The sequence below is a fragment of the Lactuca saligna genome, chromosome 4 (genome assembly GCF_052625555.1).
Source record: "Lactuca saligna cultivar CGN05327 chromosome 4, ASM5262555v1, whole genome shotgun sequence".
Classification (NCBI taxonomy): domain Eukaryota; kingdom Viridiplantae; phylum Streptophyta; class Magnoliopsida; order Asterales; family Asteraceae; genus Lactuca; species Lactuca saligna.
Window position 1 is genome coordinate 5211985 of NC_136420.1, and position 25866 is coordinate 5237850.

Genomic DNA, 25866 nt, shown 5'->3' on the forward strand with positions numbered 1-25866 from the left:
TATAGATGCAATACTCATCTTCACTCCTAGAGAAACCAAACTCTTTGACTTTCTCATGGAAGAAAATGTTCCTACTGCGAGATGCTTGTTTCAATCTATAAATGGATTTCTCGAGCCTGCACACTCTATTGGGAAACATTGCATCAATAAAAGCCTCTGGTTGATTCATGTAAACATCTTCAGCTAACTTCCAATTAAGGAAAGGAGTCTTGACATCTATCTACCATATTTCATATTCATGAAAGGCATCTATGGGAGAAATATCCTAATAGATTTAATCTTATCTACTGGTGAGAAGGTCTCATCATAGTCAATCCTCGGGGTTTGAGTGAACCTTTTGCAACCAGTCAAGCCTTGAATTTGTGTATATCTTCATCCATGTCGGTCTTCTTTTTGAAGATCCATTTGCACCAAACTGTCTTTCGACCTAGTACATTATCAACCAAATTCCAAAATTGGTTGTCATACATGGACTTTATCTCACTGTCCATTGCCTCTTTCCATTTGGAATCCTCTGGGCTTGTCATTGCTTCCTTGTAAGTAATTGGTTCATCTGAATTTACCAGTTTCCTATCAGTGATAAATGTATCACTGTCTGAAGTAATATAGAAACCATATAACTCAGGTGGCACACTAACCCTAGTGGATCTTCGAAGAGGTAATGAATTATCAACTGTGTCACACCCCCAAAACCGAGACAACGGAAATGTTCGGGGGCGGAGGACGTCATATACATTATCACAACAATTGAATAATACAAATCAAAGTAATAACAACCATTGCATTAATAATATAGTTTTTATATTGTCTTTGCAACATTTTTTGTATAACATCAAAATGTATAGCAAAAACTATAGACAAGACACCATGAATGCTCCGTCTTCTCAAACCCTATAGTGTACCTATCTACTGGTTCCCTGAGAATACAAGTGATTTTGAAAGTGTATCAACATTTAAGTTGGTGAGTATATAAGTATGTTTTTATGATGGAAAAACTTTTCATTGTTCCTTGAAAAGCTTTAGTATGTTCCTCCATAAAATCCAATATTTTATTTAGTAAATGAAATGTGGTCTTAGGCCTTAAGACCAAAATGTATGTTTGTTACTTTACACTGAAATAGTACACTGTAGTCTTATTACTAAATAAAACTATATCATGAATGTTTCTCTAAATTTTATGTTATACTATAATACAAAAATAGTGTTCTGTTATGTATTTTTTATGAAAACCCTTTGTATAAGAGTATGCCTGGAATCCACCAGTTGTACTGTAAACTAGTGTATTGTAATGTAGTTCTATTTTAAAAATAAAACCATTGAAGTAGTGTAAATCCCATAAACCACGTTTCAGTTAATACTATTGTGAGTTTCATATAACCATGCTAAAATGACTAGTTGCCTCTATGATGTTCTCCAGGCATCGGAATGTTATGGCATTTGTCAACCCAGGCTTGTCGGCCTAGCTGTTGCAAGCAGCTTAGGTGCAGGATTGTCAGTCCCATATAGATCTGTACACAAATTCATGCTCTCAACCCAGGAGACTCTGGTTATAATTTATAGGAATTGAACCTGTACCCTGATAGGTACAATGAAGTAGTGCCTCACAACCATGTATTAACTAGTTTATGTTTAGTGTTATAGTGTTTTTCTAGTACTTGAAACTGTATGTATTACCTTGTAGTAGTGTACTTTGTAATGTAAAATAATTATACTTAAATAATTATTTAGTAGTGTATCCTTGAACTAGTGAAATAGAGTAGTGTTCCATAAACTATACCTATTATAGTTTATATACTCATTTCTATATAGTATTCTTGAGCTTGTAAAATAGTGTAATGTTTTCCCCCAAACTATACCTATTATAGTTTAAATGTATGTTCTTGTTTCGTTTATTGAACTTAGCAAAATAGCGTTGTGGTTCTCAAACTATACCAATTATAGTTAAATGTATGCTCTGTAATGAATTGAAAACTTGCAATTTAACGTGTACAAAACGGTAGTAAGAGATTCGTGAAAAATACCCTATTGCTCGACATGTTACAAAATTGTTAAAATATATATAAATATATTTTGATAAAATGCAGTGATAAATCGGTTTGAAACAATTGCAAATGGTTTGAAACGTTTTTTAATCGTTTGAATATTAACACAAGAGTCATTGTGTTTTACTTGTATACCCCCCCCCCCCCCCCCCCCCCAAAAAAAAAAAAAAACATTTAAAAATAGTGAAAACTTAGGGATATGAACTCACTTTGAATGTAAGTTCGTGCTTGGATGCGAAGTGGTAGCGATGATCCTTGGGTTAGAACCCATGTGCGTAGTCGTGTCCTATTAATAATTATACATGATATCGTATTTAAATTAATAAGATATTAATTAAAATAAATAAATAAATTAAGTATTATGTCAGAAATACTTACAAAAGTGTTAGGAGTTAATTGAGGGGGTTTCTTGGTGTTTTCGGTCGAAGTGGTGGGGTCCTCGCACACGATTTCGGTCAGTAGCAGGGTTTTCGGTTCGAAGCGAGAGTTTTTGGTCGGCAAAAGTGGTTTTGGTGAGGGTTTGCGGTCCAAAGGTGGGACCATGCGAGGTTTTTCGGTGAAAGCTTGAAGATTTGAAGATTGTTCTTGGTGTTCTTGGTGAAATTATGATGATTTGAAGGATTTCGATTGAGGATTTGAAGATTACGGGCAAAATCTTATGAAGATTCAAGGGCCTTCGGATGATTCTTGAGAGAAAATCTTGGAGGGTTTCGGTGAAAGCTTGAAGATTTGAAGATTGTTCTTGGTGTTCTTGGTGAAATTATGATGGTTTGAAGGATTTCGGTTGAGGATTTGAAGATTACGGGCAAAATCTTATGAAGATTCAAGGGTTTTCAGATGATTCTTAAGAGCAAATCTTGGAGGTTTTCGGTGTAAAAGTTAAGAAATGAGTTATGTTTTCGGATGAACACACACACACACACACACACATATATATATATATATATATATATATATATATATATATATATATATATATATATATAGGATGTGTTTTCGGTGCTCACTGATAACCATTTGTGGTCCGAACTGGTTTGCGGTTTGAGCTGATTTCGGTCTGAGAAGGTGGGTTTTGTGAAGGTTCTTGGTTCTAGTAATAAAAATGTTTTTGATTTTTAAATGGCTTCTAATTATTTGATCCTTTCTTGACTTAGTTGATTATTTCGACTTTTGGTTTGACTTTTATTGACTTGAAAAATAGCAGTTTATTACAAACTAGTTCAACAGGAACTACTTCCTCTGGTTAAGTTCTAGTATCATCTAAGGTTCCTTCATTGGTTAACTCTTGAATTTCTTCAAGCTCAATGGTACTCTTGACATCCTCTTTGAATATGAGCTCTCTTGCTAGAAAGACTACTCTTCGTGCTACAAAGATAATGTTTTCACTAGGTCTGTAGAATTAATATCCAAAAGACTATTTCGGGTAACCAATGAAAATACATTTCTCACTTCTACCTGCTAGCTAGTCATGAGTCTCTCGTATTACGAAAGCTTCACAACCCCAGAGTTTAATATGTGCTAATGAGTGCTTTTTTCCCGTCTACATCTCGTGAGGTCGTTTGGCAATCTTCTTTATAGAAACAAGATTGATGATGTGGGCGGCTATCTCTAAGGCATACCCCCAGAAATGAATAGGAAGTGAAGCACGACTCATCATAGAACGAAGCATGTCCAACAAGGTCCAATTATGCCTCTCAGCTACATCATTTAACTGCATTGTCATAAGAGGAGTTAATTGTGAAACTATTCCACATTCCTTAGGATAGTCATTGAACTCGATGCTAAGATACTCCCCGCCTCTATCAGATCTAAGTATATTTATCTTCCTGCCCAATCGATTCTCGACTTCATGTTTAAACTCCTTGAACTTTTCAAACGATTCTTACTTATGCTTGATTAAGTAGATATATTCATATCTGCTATAATCATCAGTGAAAGTCACATAAAATCGATTAGCATCCCTTGTGGTTGATCTGAAGGGTCCACACACATTAGTATGTATGAGATCCAACAAACCTTCACCTTTTTCACATGATCCTGTGAAAGGTGATTTTGTCATCTTTCCCAAAGACAAGACTCACACATATCATCTGATTTTAGGTCAAATGATTCCAACACTCCATCCTTTTGGATTTGAGTTATGCGTTTCTTGTTAATGTGTCCAAGACAACAATACCACAAGCATGCCTTGTCTACACTATTAGACAAGTCAATATTAAACACACTGTTACCTAAGTTATCAACACAAGTCACTATTTCATACACACCATCACAATGTAAGGATTTAAACACAAAAATGCCATTCTTATAAAAAAAATGAACCATTCAAATCATTGAAATAATACTTAAAACCTTGTTTGAATAATGAATGAAATGAAATAATGTTCCACGTCATCTCTGACGAATAGCAACAATTCACTGATCATAAGAGTCTCCAGTATCTCTTTAATCAGAAGGAGTTGAACATGAGGCAACGACGCTGGCTAGAACTTCTCAAGGACTACGACTGTGAGATACTTTACCACCCAGGTAAAGCAAATATAGTTGCTGATGCTCTCAGTCGGAAAGTCAATCTTGAAAGAAGAAGGCCAAGAGCGTTAAGAATTGAAGTCGTCTCGATGATTGTGGAAAGTATCAGGAAAGCTCAAGAAGAAGCCTTAGAAAAGAATGACCGAAAGGAAGAACGTTTGGGAAAAACGTTAGTGTTCGGTACGAACAGTCGAGGACTGAATGTATTCCAAGATCGAATTTGGGTACCTAAGACGGGAGGAATAAGAGATCTTCTAATGGAAGAAGCACACAAGACCATGTACTCGATTCATCCCGGTAGCACTAAAATGTATAAGGACCTAAAACCCTACTACTGGTGGCCGACGATGAAGCTCGATGTTGCGAAGTATGTGGCTGAGTGCGTAACATGTGCGAGGGTTAAGGCACAACATCAAAAACCGTATGGGAGTTTAGAACCCTTACCTGTACCCATGGGTAAATGGGAAGACATCACCATGGATTTTGTGACTAAACTGCCCAGAACGAAGAATGGTCACGACATGATTTGCGTAGTCGTGGATCGTTTCACCAAGAGTGCACACTTCATAGCCGCCAACGAGAAGTGGTCTATGGATAAGCTCGCAAATGCTTACGTGAAGGAAATTGTAAGACTTCACGGTATCCCTCTTACGATTGTGTCAGATCGTGATAGTCGTTTCACGTCAAGGTTTTGGAGGAGTCTACAAGAGGAGTTGGGTACAAAGTTGTGTTTGAGTACTGCTTACCATCCGCAAACTGATGGTCAGAGTGAAAGAACGATTCAGACGTTGGAAGATATGCTGAGAGCATGTACCCTCGAATTCCAAGGGAATTGGGACGAGCACTTACCCCTAGTAGAATTTTCCTACAACAATAGTTTTCACTCGAGCATCAAGATGGCACCTTATCAGGCCTTGTATGGACAGAAGTGTCGTACGCCGTCTTGTTGGCTTGAAGCCGGAGAGAAGCAGTTTATGGGCCCCGAGATAGTCCATGAGACTGCTGAGAAATTGAAGGTGATTAGGGAAAGAATGTTAGCAGCTCAGGATCGTCAGAAGAGCTATGCCGACAAGAAAAGACGACCGATAACCTTCGAAGTTGGGGATTCCGTTTTACTTAAAGTCTCACCGTGGAAGGGACTTATACGATTTGGGAAATGAGGAAAGTTGAGTCCAAGGTTTATTGGACCATTCAAAGTTCTTCAGAGGATTGGGAACCAAGCTTACAAGCTGGAATTGCCCGAAGAACTCAATGGTATTCATAACACCTTCCATGTGTGTTATTTGAGGAAATTCATGGGAGATGTTCCCGACATAATTCCAATCTCGGAATTAAGGATGGATGAGAATAAAAGGCTGATCGAAGAGCCTGAGGCAATTATTGACCGTAAGACTAAGAAGTTACGACGCAAGATGGTCGACTTGGTGCTAGTCCGATGGAAACATTCGAATGGGCCGAATCTCACTTGGGAAACAGAGGATGACATGATGAGTCGCTATCCACATCTGTTTGCTGATGCATGATTCCGGGACGGAATCATCCTAAGGGGGTGAGAATTGTAACGCCCGGGTTTTCAGGGCTAAGCATTTTTGTCAATGTAATAGTCTAGGTCAACTATTGTAACTCTTTTTGAAGTAATAAATATGAAATATTTGAGTATTATGTGAATTATGTGTGTTTATGTGTTTATTATTTAATTATAAATGTATAATTAATAAAGAATAAAAATGAGCGTCAAAATTAAAGTGTGAGATAATCCCGATATCTCTACATAAAGTTGTAGAATATGTCTCAAGGTTTCCGTGCATATAAAGAATGCCGAAATCCGAGCTATAAAGAAGAAGTTATGGCCCGCCGAAGTTTTACGGCAAAACCGGCACGACACCGGGAGACGTAAATAGTGAATTTACGATAGAAGACTTTTTAGCCTTAGCAATCTAAACAAAAGTCGTAGAATATGTTAAAATAAGAACATCGATAAAAAGAACGCCCAAATCTGACTTCGTATGAAGAAGTTATGATTTTTCTAAGATTCGGCTTAGCAGTGCACGGCCTGAAACTCGAATTTTAGTTCGATCGGTTTTTGGCTTACGCAACGTAAATGAGAGTTGAAGATCTCATTAATAGGAAATCAACGGTAAAAAGACAGACAAAAACAGAGTCCGTATGTAGAAGTTATTAATTTTACGCAGACGTTTAACAGTATAATCTCCTTGTACTGTTAAATTTAAGATCGGTCGAGAATTAGCTGACGGTGTCAAAATGAAAGTTGTAGATCCTATTATTACCTACGCGTGGATATAAAGAACGTCAAAAACGGAGGTCGTATGTGAAAGTTACGGATTTTAGAAGTCGGAAGTGTGCTGTGCGAAAATGGGTGATGTGGCACAATCTTGGCCATTGCTTTCTCCCCAAGGCTTGCCACCAGATGGTGACATGTGGCACCAAGTTCAGCCACATTTCACCCTATAAATACCACCTCTCCCACCCTCATTTTCTTCACACCTTTCCCATTCTTTCTTCTCTTTACTCTCTCTCTCTCTCTAGAACCTCTCTCTAGCCCCGAAAAGCCTAGGGAACCTCCCTAGCACGAGGCGGAAGCCCCGGAGTGCTCGAAGGCTCTGAGAAGAAGAGCTTTTCGGCTCGGGAACGCTGCTCCAAGCAAAGCCCGGTTTTCTATAAAACCCGCTGTAAGTGAGCTACGCCTACGCTATTTTTAATATAACTTTTATTTAATTATAGTAACGTTATTAGGAACTTATAATAAATACTTGGGCTATTATTATGGGTTATATAAGTATTTTTTTGACGCTTATATAATAATAATAATAGCTAGACTATTAATTAGTCTCGACGAATAATAAACTAAACTCTAGTGGTAATAATACTAGGTTTCGTCGAAGAAAAAAAATTCTTTTTAAGAAGCGAAGCGCTGTCTGAGTTCGGAATCACCACCTTTTCAGGTGAGTGCATAGTTACCTTCAACTTACACATAGATATGAAGTATTTTATATAAATTACGTGCTATGTGTGCATATTATCTGAATACTTGCTATCTATGCTAGATGAACGTTGTTATACATGTTTTCAATGATTTAAACTGTATATGTATTTTATATCTACGAAAATGTTGGGGTAAAACATGGGTAGATGTAATAGGTGATGTGTGATAAAATGATGAGAGGCCTCGATGTTGTTGTTGTTGATCCAGTCATCTAGCGGAGTATAGATGACGACCACGGACTCTTCTAGACAGTCCAGTGGAACACTAGCAGGTTCGCAACCTGTAGGTGTTGTGAACGATGTGTTCACCGGTGTACTCCATCCCCCACATGGTTGCCTATTAGGACATTTATTGCTGAGGAATCCCCTTAGCAGTAGTGTCCGTCCCGATGATAATCCTTAGGCTAGGTCCCTTATGATAGGTGTTTAGGGACGTAAAGTGAGGATAACGGGAACGGGTAATCGGGTTATTGTTGATTGATGAAATTAATAAACTTATTTATTGTGGGTTGAAAACCCTATGTGCTCACCAGGCTCCCAAGCCTGACCCACTCAGTTTTATGCATTACAGGTAGTGGCGCATGAGCATAGGTGTGATGTTTTGGACGAGGGATTACGGATATAGGCCTGTAGATATGAAATAATGTAGTAAGGCTTATATTGTACTGTTTATACTTTTGATTTGTACAAACATGACATCCCGAGTCTTTTAATGAAATACATTTCTATGGAAATGCTTTTGATAAATCTTTATCATATTATTGTTTTGGGACAAATTCCGCAACCCTTTTATTAAAAGATAACTCTGATTTTGAAATAAAGTATAAACAAAACCGGTCTTTTCTGGCCGTGATTTTGGGGATGTCACACTGGGTATGTTGGCCTTCAGCACAAATCAGGCCTGCCTCAACCCAACCCCCAATCAAACAATCATGTGCACATAAAGATCATACGCTATCATATATAATAGTCAAACTGATCTAACATATCACTAATCATAGCAACATCCTATAACCAAGATAGTGACCTAACATAACCAGGATACTAACCTAACCGGTCAATAACATATCATTATCCTATATACCAGGATACCAACCTAACCGGTCACTAACATAACATTATCCTATATACCAGGATACCGACCTAACCAGGTCACTAAGCATATCACCATCCTAATTACCAGGATGTAAATCAATAAGCATATCATGCAATAAAGCCGAATACGAATATGAAAAGAATCAGAATTGGTGCCTTCGACCTTGTTAGTATAGTGAGGCCAACTCACCTTGCAAGTAGTGCCGAACTGGACTGAAAGTCTCCGACCGCTATCTCACCGAAAATCCCGAACTATACAAAATGAAGAATACTAATTCAACACATGGTATATCAATCTTGACTAAGGGTCCAAATAGTCCATTTTGCCTTTTCTCAAATTTGGGCCAAGGCCCAATGTCAAATTCACTATCCAAAAGTCCATATACATAAGGCCCATTATTGGCCTAATTTTCCCAAATCGGGCCTCATTTTAAGATCTATTACCACTATTGGCCCAAAGCACATTTATTCAGAAAGCCCAACAAGGCCCATATCAAATTGGACCAAAAAAGAGCCTAATCCTGAAGCCCAAATTGTCAAAAGCCCAACAGAAGGCGTGTGTGGGGTGTACTCCTCTAGTACGCTGGGCGTACCTCCATTTTGCGTTGACCACCATCGAGGTGGTTGACTCCATACGCTGGGTGTACAGAAATTATGCAGGGCATATGCAAGGTTTCACCAAAACGGTACTCCCTTTCCTTCTAGCAATAACTGATGATACCTGAAACTAATGGGTTGGTATTAGTGCTTCGACCCACGGGTGCAGTGAGGAGAAAATCACCTCGACATGTGCGTAGATAACCACTGTAGAAATTAAGGTCTCTACCAACTTCAAATCGCTTCCAAACACCTATAGGAAGATACTTGAGTCAATACCCGATCACAGGTTATAGTCACTTGCAACAGTGACCACCTTACATGAAATGACGATTAGGGTTTCACATAAAATGACGATTAGGGTTAAGTGAGAACACTTAACCCATTAAGTACTTAATAACTTAAGGTTATGAATGATTAAGGTTTGAATTAGTCATTCTCGGGTGAAATAATAATCCAATCAATGGCCCAAAGACGCGCCTGATCATTGTCCAAATTAGAGCTCCCCGATTCTAGGGTTTTTCCATATAAAATGATAACTAGGGTTAATGTTCCACACTAAACCACATTAAGGACTTAATCCATTAAGTCCAATATTATATTAAGTTAATCGTAGAGAATTATAAAGTATTATTTTAATTTTAATTAATATTTTTAATGTGGGTCCCGACCAACTCCAAGACTAGGGTTTCTTGACATTAGGGTTTTCTAAATCCTAATTATGATTTCCAACCCAAACGCGACCCACTCGGTCAAACGTTAGATGATTAGTTAAATAAATAAATAAATATATTTAATAAATTGGGCACCAACCACTTCTACCTCAGGCGGTGGTGGTCGATGGCGGTTCGTGGCGGTAGTCACCACCTCACGACGGTGGTGGTGGTTTCCAAGTCAAAATCAGGAAAAAAGCACCCAATACATTAATTTATGCTGAAAACTACACATATATACACAACAATTCATGCACATAGCTTCCCAACATGGTGACTGGTGGCGGCAGAAGGCGGCAGTAAGGTGACAGCCACCAGCTCACGATGGTGGTGGTGGGTTTTTCTTTGATTTTTACGGCCATAAATGTCCATACAACATGTCCTCATAAAAACATGCACACATACACCCCAATATGCACACACAACCACCCACACACGGTAGCTGATGGAGGCAAAAAAACAGAAATGATGGCAGCTACCATCATTGGCTAGAATGGTTGTCCTTCTCGCACTCCGGCTAACATACCACTCACACAACTACCGACATTTATAGAAGTATGTACACACCCACATGCGAAACTCCCATGATGTAATTGAACCTTACCCGAGGTGGAGTGTGATAACCAGAAGGGATGACGAATGAGCAGCAGCACAAAGCGGTGGTGGTGGACGAGATCTGGGGCGTAGTAACCGAAGAACATCGAAGGAAATATGTGACCGAGAACAACAGCAGCAGCAACCACGACGTCGTCTTTGCTCTTCAAATCTCCAAGTGATGCGACGTCATCTTGAGGGTTCTCTTCGGTCTTCGATATCACCGGCAACAAAGGTGCACCAGGTCTTGGCTGATTGGAAAAACAAGAAAGTCGGGGATCGGGGTGGAGACGAGATGTGGTGGCTGAAAAATGGTTCTAGGTTTATGGTTTGAGGATACTCCTTTAAATTAAGGAACAAGAATACGGTGACGGGTCTTAACCCGTCTTTGACTCAGCATATGCTGAAATTCCAGTTTAAGTCCCTCCTTCCCTAATCTTTTTCAATTTAAGTCCATATTTTACTCTTCAACATCTGTTTCCAAAAATCTACCCAAATCATAGAGCGCCAATCGTAATTACATATCTAATGAAAATCTACAAGTCTTCATGTTGATAATCCTTTCTTATCTAGATCTCTACTCCATTTTAGAGAAACCTCATTGGCAACAAAGTACAACCCATGTTTATTGTTATGTGTCACTTGAGCATTTGGAGCATTCTCACAAAGCATTTGAGTTCAATGGAGCACTTGGAACTCATTTGGAGCATTAGGATCAACTTGGAGTATTTTGGAGCAACTTGGATCATTTGGAGCATTTGCAATAAATTGGAGCAACATGGAGCAACATGTTGTGTCATGCTTGAAGAAGTTGTGTCACTATGGTTGAAGTTGTGCCACTAGGGTAGAAGTTGCGCCAAATGGGAATGCGATGTGCCAATATAGTAGAAATTGTGCCATTTTTGAATGATGTTTCACCAAGTGAATATACTGTGCCATCTTAGGAGATGTTGCACCAAAAAGGAGGGAGTTGTGCCAAACTTGCCTGAGATGGTCCATCTTCATGCAAGATGTATCATCTTGGTGTAAGGTTCATTATGATTATCCACATGTGTTGTGAAGTCCTCAGAAGTTGGTGATTCTCAAGTAATATACCATGTTGTGCCACCATGATGGATGTTGGGCCACTAGTGTTCATGATATGCCATATGTTTATTATGATGATCCGTTATGGCTCATGGTGCTCCATCATTTGCATTGTTGATACTCATGTGTTGTTGTCATGGATTAATGTTCCAGGTGATATTGTATGGCAGAATGTGATTGGTTGACTATGGTGTACAAAATAAGAAATCCTAAATTTATCATGATCAGAGATGTGACCTTTAATGAATATGACATAAGTAACCAGGGAAGTGGTGATACAAGTCAAGAAGGGAACAAAGATCAGGGTGCTAACCAAAAGGTGGAGTCTCCATCTCAAACTCCAAATAGAGTTGTGATAAGTAATGAACAGCAAGGTGGTAGTGAACAGTCTAGACAAGATGAAACCCAAGAGCAATCCATGGATGTTCGTCTAGTGCTACTGCTATCAGGAAGGACGATGGGCAAGAATCTATAACAAGTAAGAGATCAAAGAGGGTTATTCAACAACCTTATTTTGGTGACCTTAACTCCATTGCTTTTGCTTTAGAAAATGGAGAAGAAATTAACACTGAGGAGCATCAATCATACAAAGAGGTTGTGGCGATCAAAGAATCAAATGACTGGTTGATGGCCATGAAAACGCATTGTTTAGAAAAGAATGAAACATGGGATCGATCACCATTTCTAAATGGAGGAAAACCAATAGGATGCAAATGGAACTTTAAGAAGAAGGAAGGGATATCAGGAGTTGAACCAGTTAGGTTCAAGGCAAGGTTGGAGGCAAAAAGGTATTCTCAGAAAGAAGGAGTTGACTATCACGGTGTGTTCTTACCGGTCGTGAAGCATAAGAAAATTCGGGTTCCTTTGGTCATGGTGAGTGCATTTGATCTGGCGCTTAAACAACTAGATGTGAAAATTACATTACTTCGTTAGAACTTAGAAGAGAAGATTTATATGTCCCATCAAGAAGGGTTCCTTGATTCTAAGAAGGATCATGTATGATTTCTAAAGAAATCTCTATATAGTTTGAATCAGTATCCAAGACAATGGTACAAGATATTTGATCCATTCATGATCTCGCATGGGTAGACTCGGAACCAATTTGAGAACTGTGTTTACTCAAAGGAATCTTCACCGGATTCCTACATATATTTGTTGTTATATATTGATGAAACGCTCATCGCAGCCAAGGACATGGCTAGAATAAATGATTGAAGGCGACCTTGAAGAATGAGTTTAAGATGAAGGATTTGGGAGCAGCAAAGAATATACTTGGGATGGAGATTCAAAGGGATAGAAGAGTAGGGTGGTTGCATATTTCTCAACAAAAGTACATTGAACAAGTTTTGCAATCATTTTGTTGTTATTGGTCCAAACCAGTTGAAACTCCTTTGGTCGCTCACTTTAGACTTTGTCCAGATACTATACCCACAACTAATAAAGAAAGTAAGTATATAATTAGGGTTCCATACTCTAGTGTTATTGGAAGTCTCATGTATACAATGGTGTGTACTAAAACTGATTTGGCTCATTATGTTAGTGTGGTAAGAATGTTTATGAACAATCAACGGAAGGTTCATTGGCAAGTAGTCAAGTGGATCCTACGATACTTGAAGGGAACGAAAGATATTTTCCTGTGTATAAAGCGAATAAGAATAGTGACTTAGTTAGATATGTTGATGTTAAACATCAGCGATACCGGTTAATCTAAAACCAATTAGTGTTAGAAAGGGTGCAACCTAATCCATATAGCACATTCAGCCCTCCAGGACCAGGCATTCGATTGCGGCACTCCAGGCCATTGTTCGAGGACTTGTTTGATTCCATTTAAGACCCCCAACAACCCCCCTCCCCCTCAGAAATTACTCCCTGAGAGAATCGAACCCTCGTCACTGGCTCTAATACCATATATTAAGCATCAACGCTACTAACTGATCTAAAACCAATTTTTGTTAGAGAGGGCACAACCTAACCCATATAGCGTATTCATCCCTCCATGACCAAGCATTTGATTGTGGCATTCTAGGCCATCGTGCGAGGACTTCGTCGATGTCATTCCTGACCCCCAACAGTTGACTCTAATCATGGTGTTGATTTGTTGAAGTGCAGGTCTCGAATGTGTTACATATTCACTTTGATCGAATGTGCCATCAGTTGGAAGTCAACTTTATAAGATACCATTGCTTTGTCTACAACTGAATATGAGTATGTGTCTATGACAAAAGTAATAAAGGAAGAGATATGGTTGTATAGGCTTATTTAGAATCTTCGTCTGAAGGTAGAGAAGCCTGTCTTATACTGTGATAATCAGAGTGCATTAAGTCTTGCAAAGAATCATGTGTACCATGAGAAAAGAAAGCACATTTATATCAAGATGAATTTCATTTGGGATATTCTGGAAGAAGACAAGTTTTCAATATTGAAGATTATACCATGGTGAACCCAGAAGATATGCTGACAAAGTCGTTGGCCATAGAGAAGTTCAAGATTTGCTTAGACTTGGTTGATGTTTGCAGGTGGTAAGCCCTTTCACGGCTTAATAGCAGGAAGGGAGAGGAAGTTATTGTTTAAGGTGGAGTTTATAGGATACTCAAGTCAAGGTAGAGAATGTTAAATGTGATTTGATCATTTGGAGCATTCTCATAGATCGCTTGGAACTCACTTGAATCATTTGGAGCAACAAATGGAAAGGTGTTGTGCCAGTCTAGTAGAAGTTGTGCCATTTTGGAAGGACGTTGCGCGAAGTGAAGATGTTGGGCCAAATGGGAAGGATTTATGCCACCCTTGCATGAGATGGGCTATCATCATTCAAGATGTGCCATCTTGGTTCACGGTGCGATATAATGAGCCACATATGCTATGAAGTCCTCTATGATGCTCAAAACTTGGTGAAGCTAAATTAATACACCATGTTGTGTCTCGATGATGAATGTCGGGTCACTAGTGTTTATGATGTGCCACATGTACATCATGATGCTCCACTATGGCTCATGGTGCTCCATTATGTGTGTTGCTGATACTTGTGTGTTGTATGTCATGGATGAATGTTCAAGAAGATGCTTCATGGCGAATATGATTGGTTGACACATTTCATGGGCCTATGGCCCAATGAGTAACTTGGCCCATTAGGGTTTTAGGTCTGATCCATCAAGTATAATTAGGGATGCAGGCTAAGTCATTTGGTGTGTCTTGTATTCTAGAGTGATAGGCAAATCGCTATTGAAATTATACTTGTAACCTTTGTTTGAGAGCTCATAAATAAAGAGTACTCCCCTCCTGCCCATGGATGTATGTTACCTTGATCGAACCACATAAATACTATGTCTTGTATGCTTTTTGGTTTTGCTTGTTTTTTGCTTTACTTCCTAACATTTACATTACATGTCTTAGAAAATAGAATAATAAAGCAGAATACCTATTTTGGTTACAGAATGAAGTATGTTACTAAATAAAATGAAATACATTGCCCATGCTGGTAACTAAAGTTAGATAGTTTTCTATTAACCATAATTTGTCCTTGTTTCAATCAACTCTTTGTCATATGTTTCCGTTTATCCAAACGAATGTTATCATAATATGTACTAAGAGCATATCCAATGCTTAACTTACACTATAACTCAAAATAAATGACATATCATCATTCCTTTAACGTTGATCCCAAATTAAATAGCAACTCCATTGGGTTAACTTTTTCTATAGCTTTTTTCATAAATTTAACTAATTTATCTCAACAATTAAAATGTTTTATAAAACCCTATCATCTATTAAAATTTATTATAAATATTAGTTTATTTGTATTATCAGTTATTATGATTTGTAATATACATGTATATTAATTAAAATTTATTATAAATATTAGTGTATTTGTATTATCAGTTATTATGATTTGTAATATACATGTATATTATACTTATCGAGTATGATATATAATAGAATAAATAAATATTATAAAAATAAAATATATTCAAAACTTTAATATAATTAAAGGGGTAATATGACATATCATCAAAGACAAATGGATTAAATATTCAAACCAATATAGTATATTCATCGGTCAATATATATTGAGTGGTTAATAAAAAAAAACCCAAATAAATTATACATTCCAATGGGATTGAGTGTTTAGTTAAAATAAGTGAACAGCAATAAGTCAAAAAAAAAATCTGATTAGAGATGCTCTAAATAACATTAATACCTTAAAAGATGAAAGTATGAATTATAAAAGAGAATTATTTAAAAAAAAAACATTTTCAAATTCTTTTAATAAGTTATTATAGTTTATAGAAAAGTATATTCTTAACCAATAAATATGCCTTCAAAATATCATGTATATATATTTTTTTCACAATGTGTTTTTTATAGCTGGTGATAGATATTTTGCATGATTTAATAAATTATATAAATATTTGGCATGATTTAATAAATTTTATATATAATTTTGCAACTTTCCCAAAGTCCTTATCGTTCTAAAAAGAGTTTGATGTTAGTTAACACATATGATGGGGGCACTGACCCACTTAAAACTATGAGTGCAAAATAATGCTAAGGTATGAAATGCAAAATGTATTCATTGCCAAACTCTTGTTTTCCGAATGGTTGATAATTTTTGTAACATTCATAAGCCATTTTCATCTTTATAATTAGGACAAAGGCTTGTAAGGGTAACCAAATTTTACTTTTATGCAAAGTTAATCACTAAACTTATGTTTGTGCTTAAACTACCATTAAACTTGTTGAAATTGTTCAAACAATACCAATATGACTGTCTATAGTAGATTTTGCTAGATTTTGGTGTCTTTTACGGACAAACATGAGTTTTCCAGCCAAACTTTCTTTAGCAAAACATTTTTTTTCTTGGCAATCTAAGTTCTTAAAGGTGGAAACCAGATGGAGATATGATTGACTGTGTACACATCTCTCCTCAACCAACTTTTGATCATTCATTCCTCAAAGTCTACAAAATCTAAGTACCTATTTCACTCTAATGATTTCAATATCATTATGTCACTAATAAAACTCCCTATTAATAACTTCTCCTTTTTCAATTTCATTCAAACGAGTCCAAATTATCATCCAAAAGGGTTTTACGATTCTGAAAAGGTCAACACACTGTCAAAAGAAAGAGAGAACACTTTCAATAAACTATGGCATGCTAATGGTATATGCCCTGAAGATACAATACCCATACAAAGAACAAAAGAAGATGATGTTCTTCGAGCTAACTCCGTGTTAAGATAAGTGAGGTAACCCTAATTCGATTTAAAGAACATAAATACACACATAAATGTCATGTCATCTCATCTTCTCTCATGTTATTAATCTTAGGCCAATTCAGCAATTTTTTAATCCAAGTCATCAGGTAACCCACAAGAACTGATTTTCACTGGGTCAGATTTGAACAAAAGCTATAATTCTATGGTGTTTTTTATATATATAGTTTATATTTGGATGTTTTTTGAACATGCAAAACTTCAATAGTCTTTTTTGAATGTTTTTGAAACTTTCTTAATCTTATTAGTCATTTTTCCATAGGCTTTTAACTATTTACAAAGTTCATAAAATTTTTGATAAATTTTTAAAAGTATATTACTTTTTCATTCTTGCAACCAAATATCACATTTGGTGTCTCTCGGTATTAGTTTCAAATGCTCAATTTTTTTTTATTGGAATGTGATATCTTAATTTAGATTTTTTATTTAACTTCAAAACATAATGATTTGATTTTTATATCCTCACTCAAATTAAAAAGAAAGAATCGTAACAAATAGCATAAGAATCAAATCATCTTATTCTTAAATAGATTAATCAAATTCATAGAAAAAATATCATCTTTCTCTTTGATTCCTAACATCCATAAAATAAAATCTATTTTGATATTTAATATTTTTTAAGTTGCACATAGGATCATATGTTAGCATGCATTTAGAATTTAAAATATTGGAGGACTTGGAGCAAATATATTCTAAACTAGTTTATAACATGTGGGAACCACGTTTATATAATTAATTAAACTTTTAAAATAAAAACTAAAAATTATTAATCAATTATTTTAAATAAATTATTAATTAAGAGATTTTTTTAGTTATATAAATTTTAATCATTGATTTAAATAAATATGTGAAATTATATCACTTTATAATTTGTATTAAGTTTATTTTAATTTTATTCTAGTTTTATTAATCTAATATAATTAGAGTGAGAAATTTTAAATTTTAAATTTGAAATGGAGAATCAATAAGTTTACAAATGTCATGTATTAATTAGGAGATATAATATGATGATACATGGCAAAAGGAGAATAAAATATGCATTAATCATGAGGTTTAATAAGATGGCACATATCAAGAGGAGAATAAAACTATTCTTTTAGGTAGGAAGATTCTTAAATATATTCTTCTAATGTCCATCTCATCTTATGCCTACGTGAATGTTACATGAATGGAGAGAGGTTAGTTAATTCTCCTCCATCTCTCATTCTTCTCCCAAAATTAAATTAACAATATCAATAGAGTGAGTTTGTTTCACATAATCCTCCCAAATAAATAAAGATATTTTTGACACATGTCGCATTTTTATTTATTTTTTCAATGTGATTTTATGGTTATTTTAAATTAATTTTCATTCCAAATGTTATTTTATGGTTTTTCCATTTTATTAAAATCTAGATAGTATTTAAATGTAATAATAAATGCATATCAATTTCATTAATGAAATTTTCTTCAAATTTCAAAATTACTAAATTAAAGTTCTATAAACTTTATTTGTTTATTTATCTAAATTATTTGTTTAAATTTAAAAGAGAAAAAAAAAACACTTTTATATTTCAATATTTTCTCACTTTTCTTATAAATTCATACTTCTCAAATGTTTAGAATTTTGTATTTAGTTTTTATTTTAAATAAACTCATGTAATATATGAGTCTCACACTTAGTTTTTAACAAATTAAAAGGAACTGAAAATTAAAATCATTTGGAGATTATGTTTGGGTAACTAAAGGAATGAAATTGGATTTCTATAATTACCATTTAATTCCTCATTTGAAAGAATCTAATTCTTTCACCATGCATCAAGAATGTAAATTCAATTCTTTATCCTAATTTTAAATTACACAACCATCCTCCTACTACTGAGAGATAATAATAAAATAAAGTAAAATAAAATATAAACAATATGACTTTTTCCTTTTTTTTTTTTTTGCATGCATGAATTTTTTTGTGTCCCATCTTTTTACCATTTATGTTTATTTTCTTCAAGAAAATAACAAAAGTCCTTAAATTATTTAAAATCCATAATTAATAATGACTAATTTCACAAAATCAAATTGACAAAGTGTTTAGTTTTTTACTTTCATCTACATTTCTATTTGATAAACTTGTTATTTGAAACGACCAATTAATTCCTTTTTATACTAATAGCGTTTACCAATTGATTACAATTGAACTTGCAACAATTTAAATTGTTAATAATCTAATTTTACAACATTATCAATTATTGTCTTTGAAGTGTAAAATTTTCCTTTTGTAGGGAATGATCAAGAAATTGTACGAATTAGTCTAACTAGAAGAAAACATACAAAAAAAAGTCAAATAGTTGTTACATTTTAGAATAAAGTTATGAATGTTATAATATGGTTTTTTATTACGGTATGCAAGTTACTACAAATATACAATGGGGATAAACCACATATCAAAAACATATACCTGTATGTGTTCAACAAAATATATGATAGTTATTATTTTAATTCAAATTTTGTAGAAGAGTTGTATAAAGACTGGTGTAACTAAATAAAACTTGGTCGTGTTTATTAAAAAATATAATTAACTACAAAAATCAATAAGGGTATTTTTGTTTTATTATAAAATTTATTTTCTAATTCTTTTTTAAAAACATATTTTATTCCATGTCAACCAAAACGAACCAAATGCCCAGCTCCTCTAACTTACCCCGTCTTAAATCTACATTTTATCCCAAGTAGGATTATAACTATCTAGGACTGTTCATTATTTGGAGAAAAGCGAATTGTCCAATTGGACAATTTGGATCGAACTATTTGTTTCGGATATTCGGATTTTTGAATTGGTTTTTAGCAAAACCGAATTATTATTTTAGATTTCGGATTGGTCTTGGTTTATAAAATAAAAACCGAATAATCCAAAAAACCCAAATTGCAATTTATTATTTTGTTTTTTTTAATATATATCTTTAATAATTTATAAATTTACTAAATTATTCTTTTAGTATATTAAAATTTTTCATCTATTATAATATTTTAATATGTACTTTTTATCAAAAACAATTGTCTATAAAATAGTAAATTATAATATATTTTTCTTGATAGTTATTTATAAGTTTTAATTCACAACTAATTAAACAATATTTTTAATTTATATTATAAAGTAAGTTAATACTAAAGTTATATATTTGTTAAAATGTCTTAATTTTTGAAAACCAAGTTGTAAAAAACCGATCCAACCGAATTATAATTTGGTTGGATCGGATCGGATTTGAATTTAGTTTGGACTATTTGGATTTACGTTTTGAAAACCGAAATTAATTTGGATTCACTTGATCAGATCGGATTACACCGATTCATCCAAACGAACACCCCTATAACTATCAACTCAGGCTAAATGACATCTTACCATATACTCCTTATATTTTAGGTCATAGGACTTTGGTATTTCATCTTATATTTTGTCTCGTTAAATTCAGTCTTATTCTCAGTCTCTCAATAGTCTCAACCTCTCAAATCTCAGTTGTCTTTCTGCTCTATTTTTGGGTTATCCCTTCCAATTCCAGTTGCAACCTTTCCACCAATTTTAATTTTTCTTTTTACCAAATAGAATATTCTATATTTATAACAACGGTCGTGCCAAGCTTTCCGACTCCCACCACTTAAAGTTGGCCCAACTCCAAAAAGTCCAAACCGCAAAACCCACCATACAAATCTTCAATCAGAATAAAATGACCCACCAAAATATCATCTATTTTCCATTTTAATAATATTCCACCCAAAACAATCGACTCCTCATATACTTTGATGACTTCAGCTACCAAAAAAAAACTTAATTCAGTAAATTCTCAACAATAACTTTTTGATAAATCTGTTGTAAAGCACATACTATATTTGCTATAAAATAAATTACGACAACTTCTCGGTAAAAAAAAAAAAAAAAAAAATGTATCAATATTGACAGAAAATGAATTTTTTTACTTTGTTTTTGATCGTCCATTTTATCGATGCAACTGAATCGGACCCACACATTGACATTGGAATGAATGTTATGGTTACAAGGTGTACCTGCAAGCAGCTTAGGATGATCATATCTCCACTGGAATTGCAAGCGAAAGATAATGTCCCGATTCCTGAACCTGCAATGATTCCAGAAATATTTTTAAATTGAAAAAGATAAGATCAGGAAGATCAGAAGATGATGTTGGAAAGAAACCAAACCAGACAAACAACAGTTAGATGAGAACAACCAATGATAGGAACACGCAACACGTATATGTACGTGGAGATGTTGTAATGGGTAATGGAGGAAGAAGATAATGATAATAACCAGTCACGAAACATTACAAAATCTGATCATCAATTCATCGGAATACGACAAAGAGAGCCTGAGAAAGATCAGATCAGATGAGGTTATGGAGGCGACAAGCAACGGGAGAAAATCGACGAAGAAGATAATCGAAATAAGATAAAAACTGACGATGCATTCACCAAAAGGAAATTTTGGATCCAAACTTAAGATTTTTTTTTTTTAATTCATTGCAGGATCTTAGAAAATACCGATCCGAATCTTAATATTATTTACAGTCCCAATCATACATCACATATCCGATATCTCTCACCATCATTTCCTTGTTTTTCGATTTTCTCCGTTATATTACCGTTTCATCCTCTATTAGATAGTGTGGATTTTGGTTGTTTATATGAACTTCACGATACCAAATTATTTCTCTTCCGGATCTTAAGCTGTTATTGCCAATGGTTTCCATTGTGAACGAGACAAAACCGGTTGGAATTTCTATACGGATTACAAGGAAGCTTTCCGGCGGATTTGTTGTAGCAGAATGGAAGTTTTACAGGGGGTTTCAACGGTGCTGTATGGATGTATGGATTTGTTGCGCTAACAGGAAACCTCGAAGCCGGATAAAAAGAAGATGGAGAAGGAGGTTGCGGTGACGCCGCCTCAAGCGTAGGTGTGCCTGTGGAAGAACTAGATGCAGATCCAGAGGCAGAGGCGGTGGAAGGAGTCGGAGAGCATTTCTTTGGAAAACATAGAAACGCTCTAATTTTTAGAGATGACGATTGTAGACAAGCTGCTAGATCATATTCCTCAACGAGATTCACAAGATCTTCATCAGATGTAATGGAAACAAGCGCATCTAAATCCTCCGTCGGCAATTGACATCTCAAACTCGCCGACTTCCCGCACAATTCACCAAGTTTCGCCATCAATTCTGTAAATCGCAAGTAAATTAAATCTCAATCAGCAATCCACATCTACTCATTAACTCTATGGAATTAAAACAAAGAAAATCAATCACTAACCAGAGAACGAGATGGAGCGAGCAACGGAGAGTACACGTGTCTGGCCACCGTGATACCGAAGCTTGCCATCAGGATACCGAGGAAGAATCCTCCCGCCATAACTACACAGGAATTTGATTGTTGCGGCTGTGGTCGGAGGCTTCGGAGCATTGAGAGAAGGTCCCACCATTTTCGAATCTGTTATAATGTTTTGAAGAATGAAGATTGTTTGCTTCTTCAAGCCTAAGCATGGTGAGATTAGCATCTTATTTATAGAGTTTTCGAGAAGATGTTGCGTATGGGTTGGGGAAATGGGTCCTACAAAGGGTCGGGTCGGTTAAGATTCCCATAACAGTAGGCCCTGTTTGTGGGGTTTAATATTGAATAAGCTTTTATGTTCTTCTCAAACCTCCGTATCCAGATAACTGGAATTGCATTACAGCTGTAAATTACGCATTATGATTTGTACGTTGGTTTGTATTTGGAGAATTATGGTATGGGAAAAGGATACCGTTGGCCCTTGGTCATGGGAATTGGATCGACAACTAAAAGCTAACTTCTCTTTTTCACTTTTAAAGAATTGGTCTCCTAACCAACTTTCACTTTTCACTTTTCACTTTTGTTTAAACAAACTTCAACTGAAATTTCTTAAATTCCGGAGTTTTTAAAAGTTAAATATAATATTTTTTTTTTCTCTTTAATCATTTTGAAAAAAATTAGTTTCAAAACTATTACAGCTTTTCTCGGCTTCTTTGATTCGGGAATCATCCCGGTTTCCATATCATAACAAAATACACCCTTAAATAGAATATATATATATATATATATATATATATATATATATATATATATATATATATATATATATATATAGGTTCATGTGAGACGGTTTAATTTTGTGAGACCGTAATACGTATTTTTTTATTTTTTTATTTTAATTTTTTTTAATTAATTCAAGTTCCGAAAATAATATTTAAAAAAAGAATTTTTTGATTTTTCCATTTATTTTGCATTTTAGAATATGTACAGTGTAATATTCTATTTAGAATATTTCACGTATTTTTAAAAAAAAAAATAGGATTTTTTTTTAGTTAATTCAAGTTCCGAAAATAATATTTAAAAAAAGAATTTTTAGATTTTTCCATTTATTTTGCATTTTGAAATAGAGTTTTTATTTGTTAATTTTATTTATTATTTCCAATATAAACTATGAATTCTCCTTTTTTTCTGTTTTTTTATTTATAATATTTGTATTTTTTGTTGATAAATGTTTTTTAAAATATAATTACAATCTTCTAAGTGTTATTAACCTATGAATGTATTTTGTTATGTATAATATAATTGTAATTATACTGTGAATTTCCAATTATTTTTGTTCATATATTACAATATGTATCTTTTAATATGATAAATGGTTTTCTAACTGTAAATATGGTGTTGTAACTGTTATTATAATCTGATTTTGTTTATTTATGTACTTGTTTTCACATGTAAATGTTTGAAATAGAGTTTTTATTTGTTAATTTTATTTATTATTTCCAATTAAACTGTGAATTCTCCTTTTTCTGTTTTTTATTTATAATATTTGTATTTTTTGTTGATAAATGTTTTTTTAAGTATAATTACAATCTTCTAATTGTTATTAACCTGTGAATGTATTTGGTTATGTATAATATAAATGTAATTATAAATATAATTATATTGTTATTAATTTGGTTATGTATAATATAAATGTAATTATACTATGAATTTTCAATTGTTTTTGTTCATATATTACAATATGTGTCTTCTAATATGATAAATAGTTTTCAACCGTAAATATGGTGTTGTAACTGTTATTATAATCTGATTTTGTTTATTTATGTACTTGTTTTCACATGTAAATGTTTGAAATAGAGTTTTTATTTGTCAATTTTATTTATTATTTCCAATTAAACTGTGCTCCATTTTTTATTTATAATATTTGTATTTTTTATTGAAAAATGTTTTTTTTTAAGTATAATTACAATCTTCTAACTGTTATTAACCTGTAAATGTATTTGGTAATGTATAATATAAATGTAATTATATTGTGAATCTTCAGTTGTTTTTGTTCATATATTACAATATGTGTCTTCTAATATGATAAATAGTTTTTTAACTGTAAATATGGTGTTGTAACTGTATTTGTTTTCACATGTAAATGTCTGAAATAAAGGTTTTATTTGTTAATTTTATTTTTTATTTCTAATTAAACTGTTAATTCTCTCTTTTTTTTATAATATTTGTATTTTTTGTTGATAAATGTTTTTTAAGTATAATTACAATCTTCTAACTGTTATTAACCAGTGAATGTATTTGGTTATGTATAATATAAATGTAATTATACTGTGACTTTTCAATTGTTTTTGTTCATATATTACAATATGTGTCTTTTAAGTTGATATATGTTTTTATTTTTCTTATTAGGTCAAGATAGATTTTCTGAATTTTTCTCTCCTGGTGGAACTCGTAAAATATGGATTCCTGAGGATGTTGATGATGTTAAACCAAAGTTGTTTAGCAAATATCTGAGTACTGAAGATGCAATGGATATGTATAGGGCTTACGCTGCTAAAGTTGGTTTTGATGTAAGAAAAGGTTCTACAAAGATAAACACTAAGTCACATGGTATTACTCATCGATCCATGATGTGCATAATTCAAAACTATTTTTATATTCAAATCTATAAAAGCTCAAATTCACAATTTAACACATTGATACTTTTTTAAAAAAGTTTACGTTATAACATAATAATCATCTAATATTTTTTCATTTTTGCAATTTTTTTGAATTTATTTAGTTTTTATATTGTATTTAGGGTTTTACCTTTTTTTGATGATGGTTGCTTTTTTGTAGGTTGAGATTCGTCTGTTGAAATCATCCTCTTCAATGTTTGTTCTTTTTCAGACGTAGTTTTGATCGTTGTGAATTGAGCTTCTTCAGCTAAAATATTCGTCGTCATTCCTTCATCAGTTGTCTGTCGATTTTTTTCCAAATTCTATTGTTTTACGCCTTTTTGTCATCGTATTGAATAGATTTCTATAGAATTATCGTTCGATTATTTCCAAATCAGTAGAATAGAACGAAGATCGTGTTGAAGTGAATTGAATGAGGGAGTTTTGTTGTTTCGAAAAAGTCGTGAATTTAATTAGGGTTTTGATATGTTCCGACATATTAAAGAATCGGGTAATATGTTTAGAATATTCACGAAATTGCCACCGTGTTTTTTTGCTTAAATGATGCATAGTAAACCTTCTATTTTGTGAGAATCACAACTTATGTCATTCCGTGTTTTGACAAGAATTTCCCTTAATTAGTTGGTTCTTAGGTTCTTAATCTTTTTTGGTTATCATTTGAACCTTTACCTATATATATATATATATATATATATATATATATATATATATATATATATATATATATATATTAGAGTTAATTTTTTTTTAATTAAAACATAAAAGTTCAATACATATCGGTTGAAGGCAAACGGGCAACAAGCTGCGCCGCTAGCCATTTCTAGATGGCAAAACCAATTCTTTTGAAAACAATATTTGTGGATCTAGGAGATATGACATTAGAATGCATGACCTGTTGGACTCTATTAAGGAGCTCCACCGCCTCTGGTGTGAGAAAACCAAATGTATCGAA

At 33.9% G+C, this 25866-nt stretch overlaps 1 protein-coding gene across 2 annotated transcripts; it reads right to left on the reverse strand.

Moving 5' to 3' along the window:
- Positions 1 to 755: 755 nt before the first annotated feature.
- Positions 756 to 22452, reverse strand: LOC145041102 (uncharacterized). 2 transcript variants are annotated; one of them, XM_078989034.1, is made up of 4 exons: positions 22219 to 22452; positions 21115 to 22127; positions 20962 to 21032; positions 756 to 917 (listed from the first exon to the last, which is right to left on the reverse strand). In XM_078989034.1, the coding sequence occupies exons 1-2, from the start codon at positions 22385 to 22387 to the stop codon at positions 21643 to 21645; spliced, it is 654 nt and encodes a 217-aa protein (XP_078845160.1). In that variant the 5' UTR covers positions 22388 to 22452; the 3' UTR covers positions 756 to 917; positions 20962 to 21032; positions 21115 to 21642. The 2 variants fall into 2 exon arrangements, with proteins under 2 accessions (XP_078845160.1, XP_078845159.1); XM_078989033.1 differs by having other exon boundaries at positions 20962 to 22127.
- Positions 22453 to 25866: the final 3414 nt, after the last annotated feature.

Coding starts and splice junctions, on each gene's coding strand:
- LOC145041102 (XM_078989034.1), bottom strand. CDS start 22,387: ATGGTGGGACCTTCTCTCAATGCTCCGAAGCCTCCGACCACAGCCGCA. Junction 22,128..22,218: donor TCGCTCCATCTCGTTCTCTG/GTTAGTGATTGA, acceptor TGCGATTTACAG/AATTGATGGCGAAACTTGGT.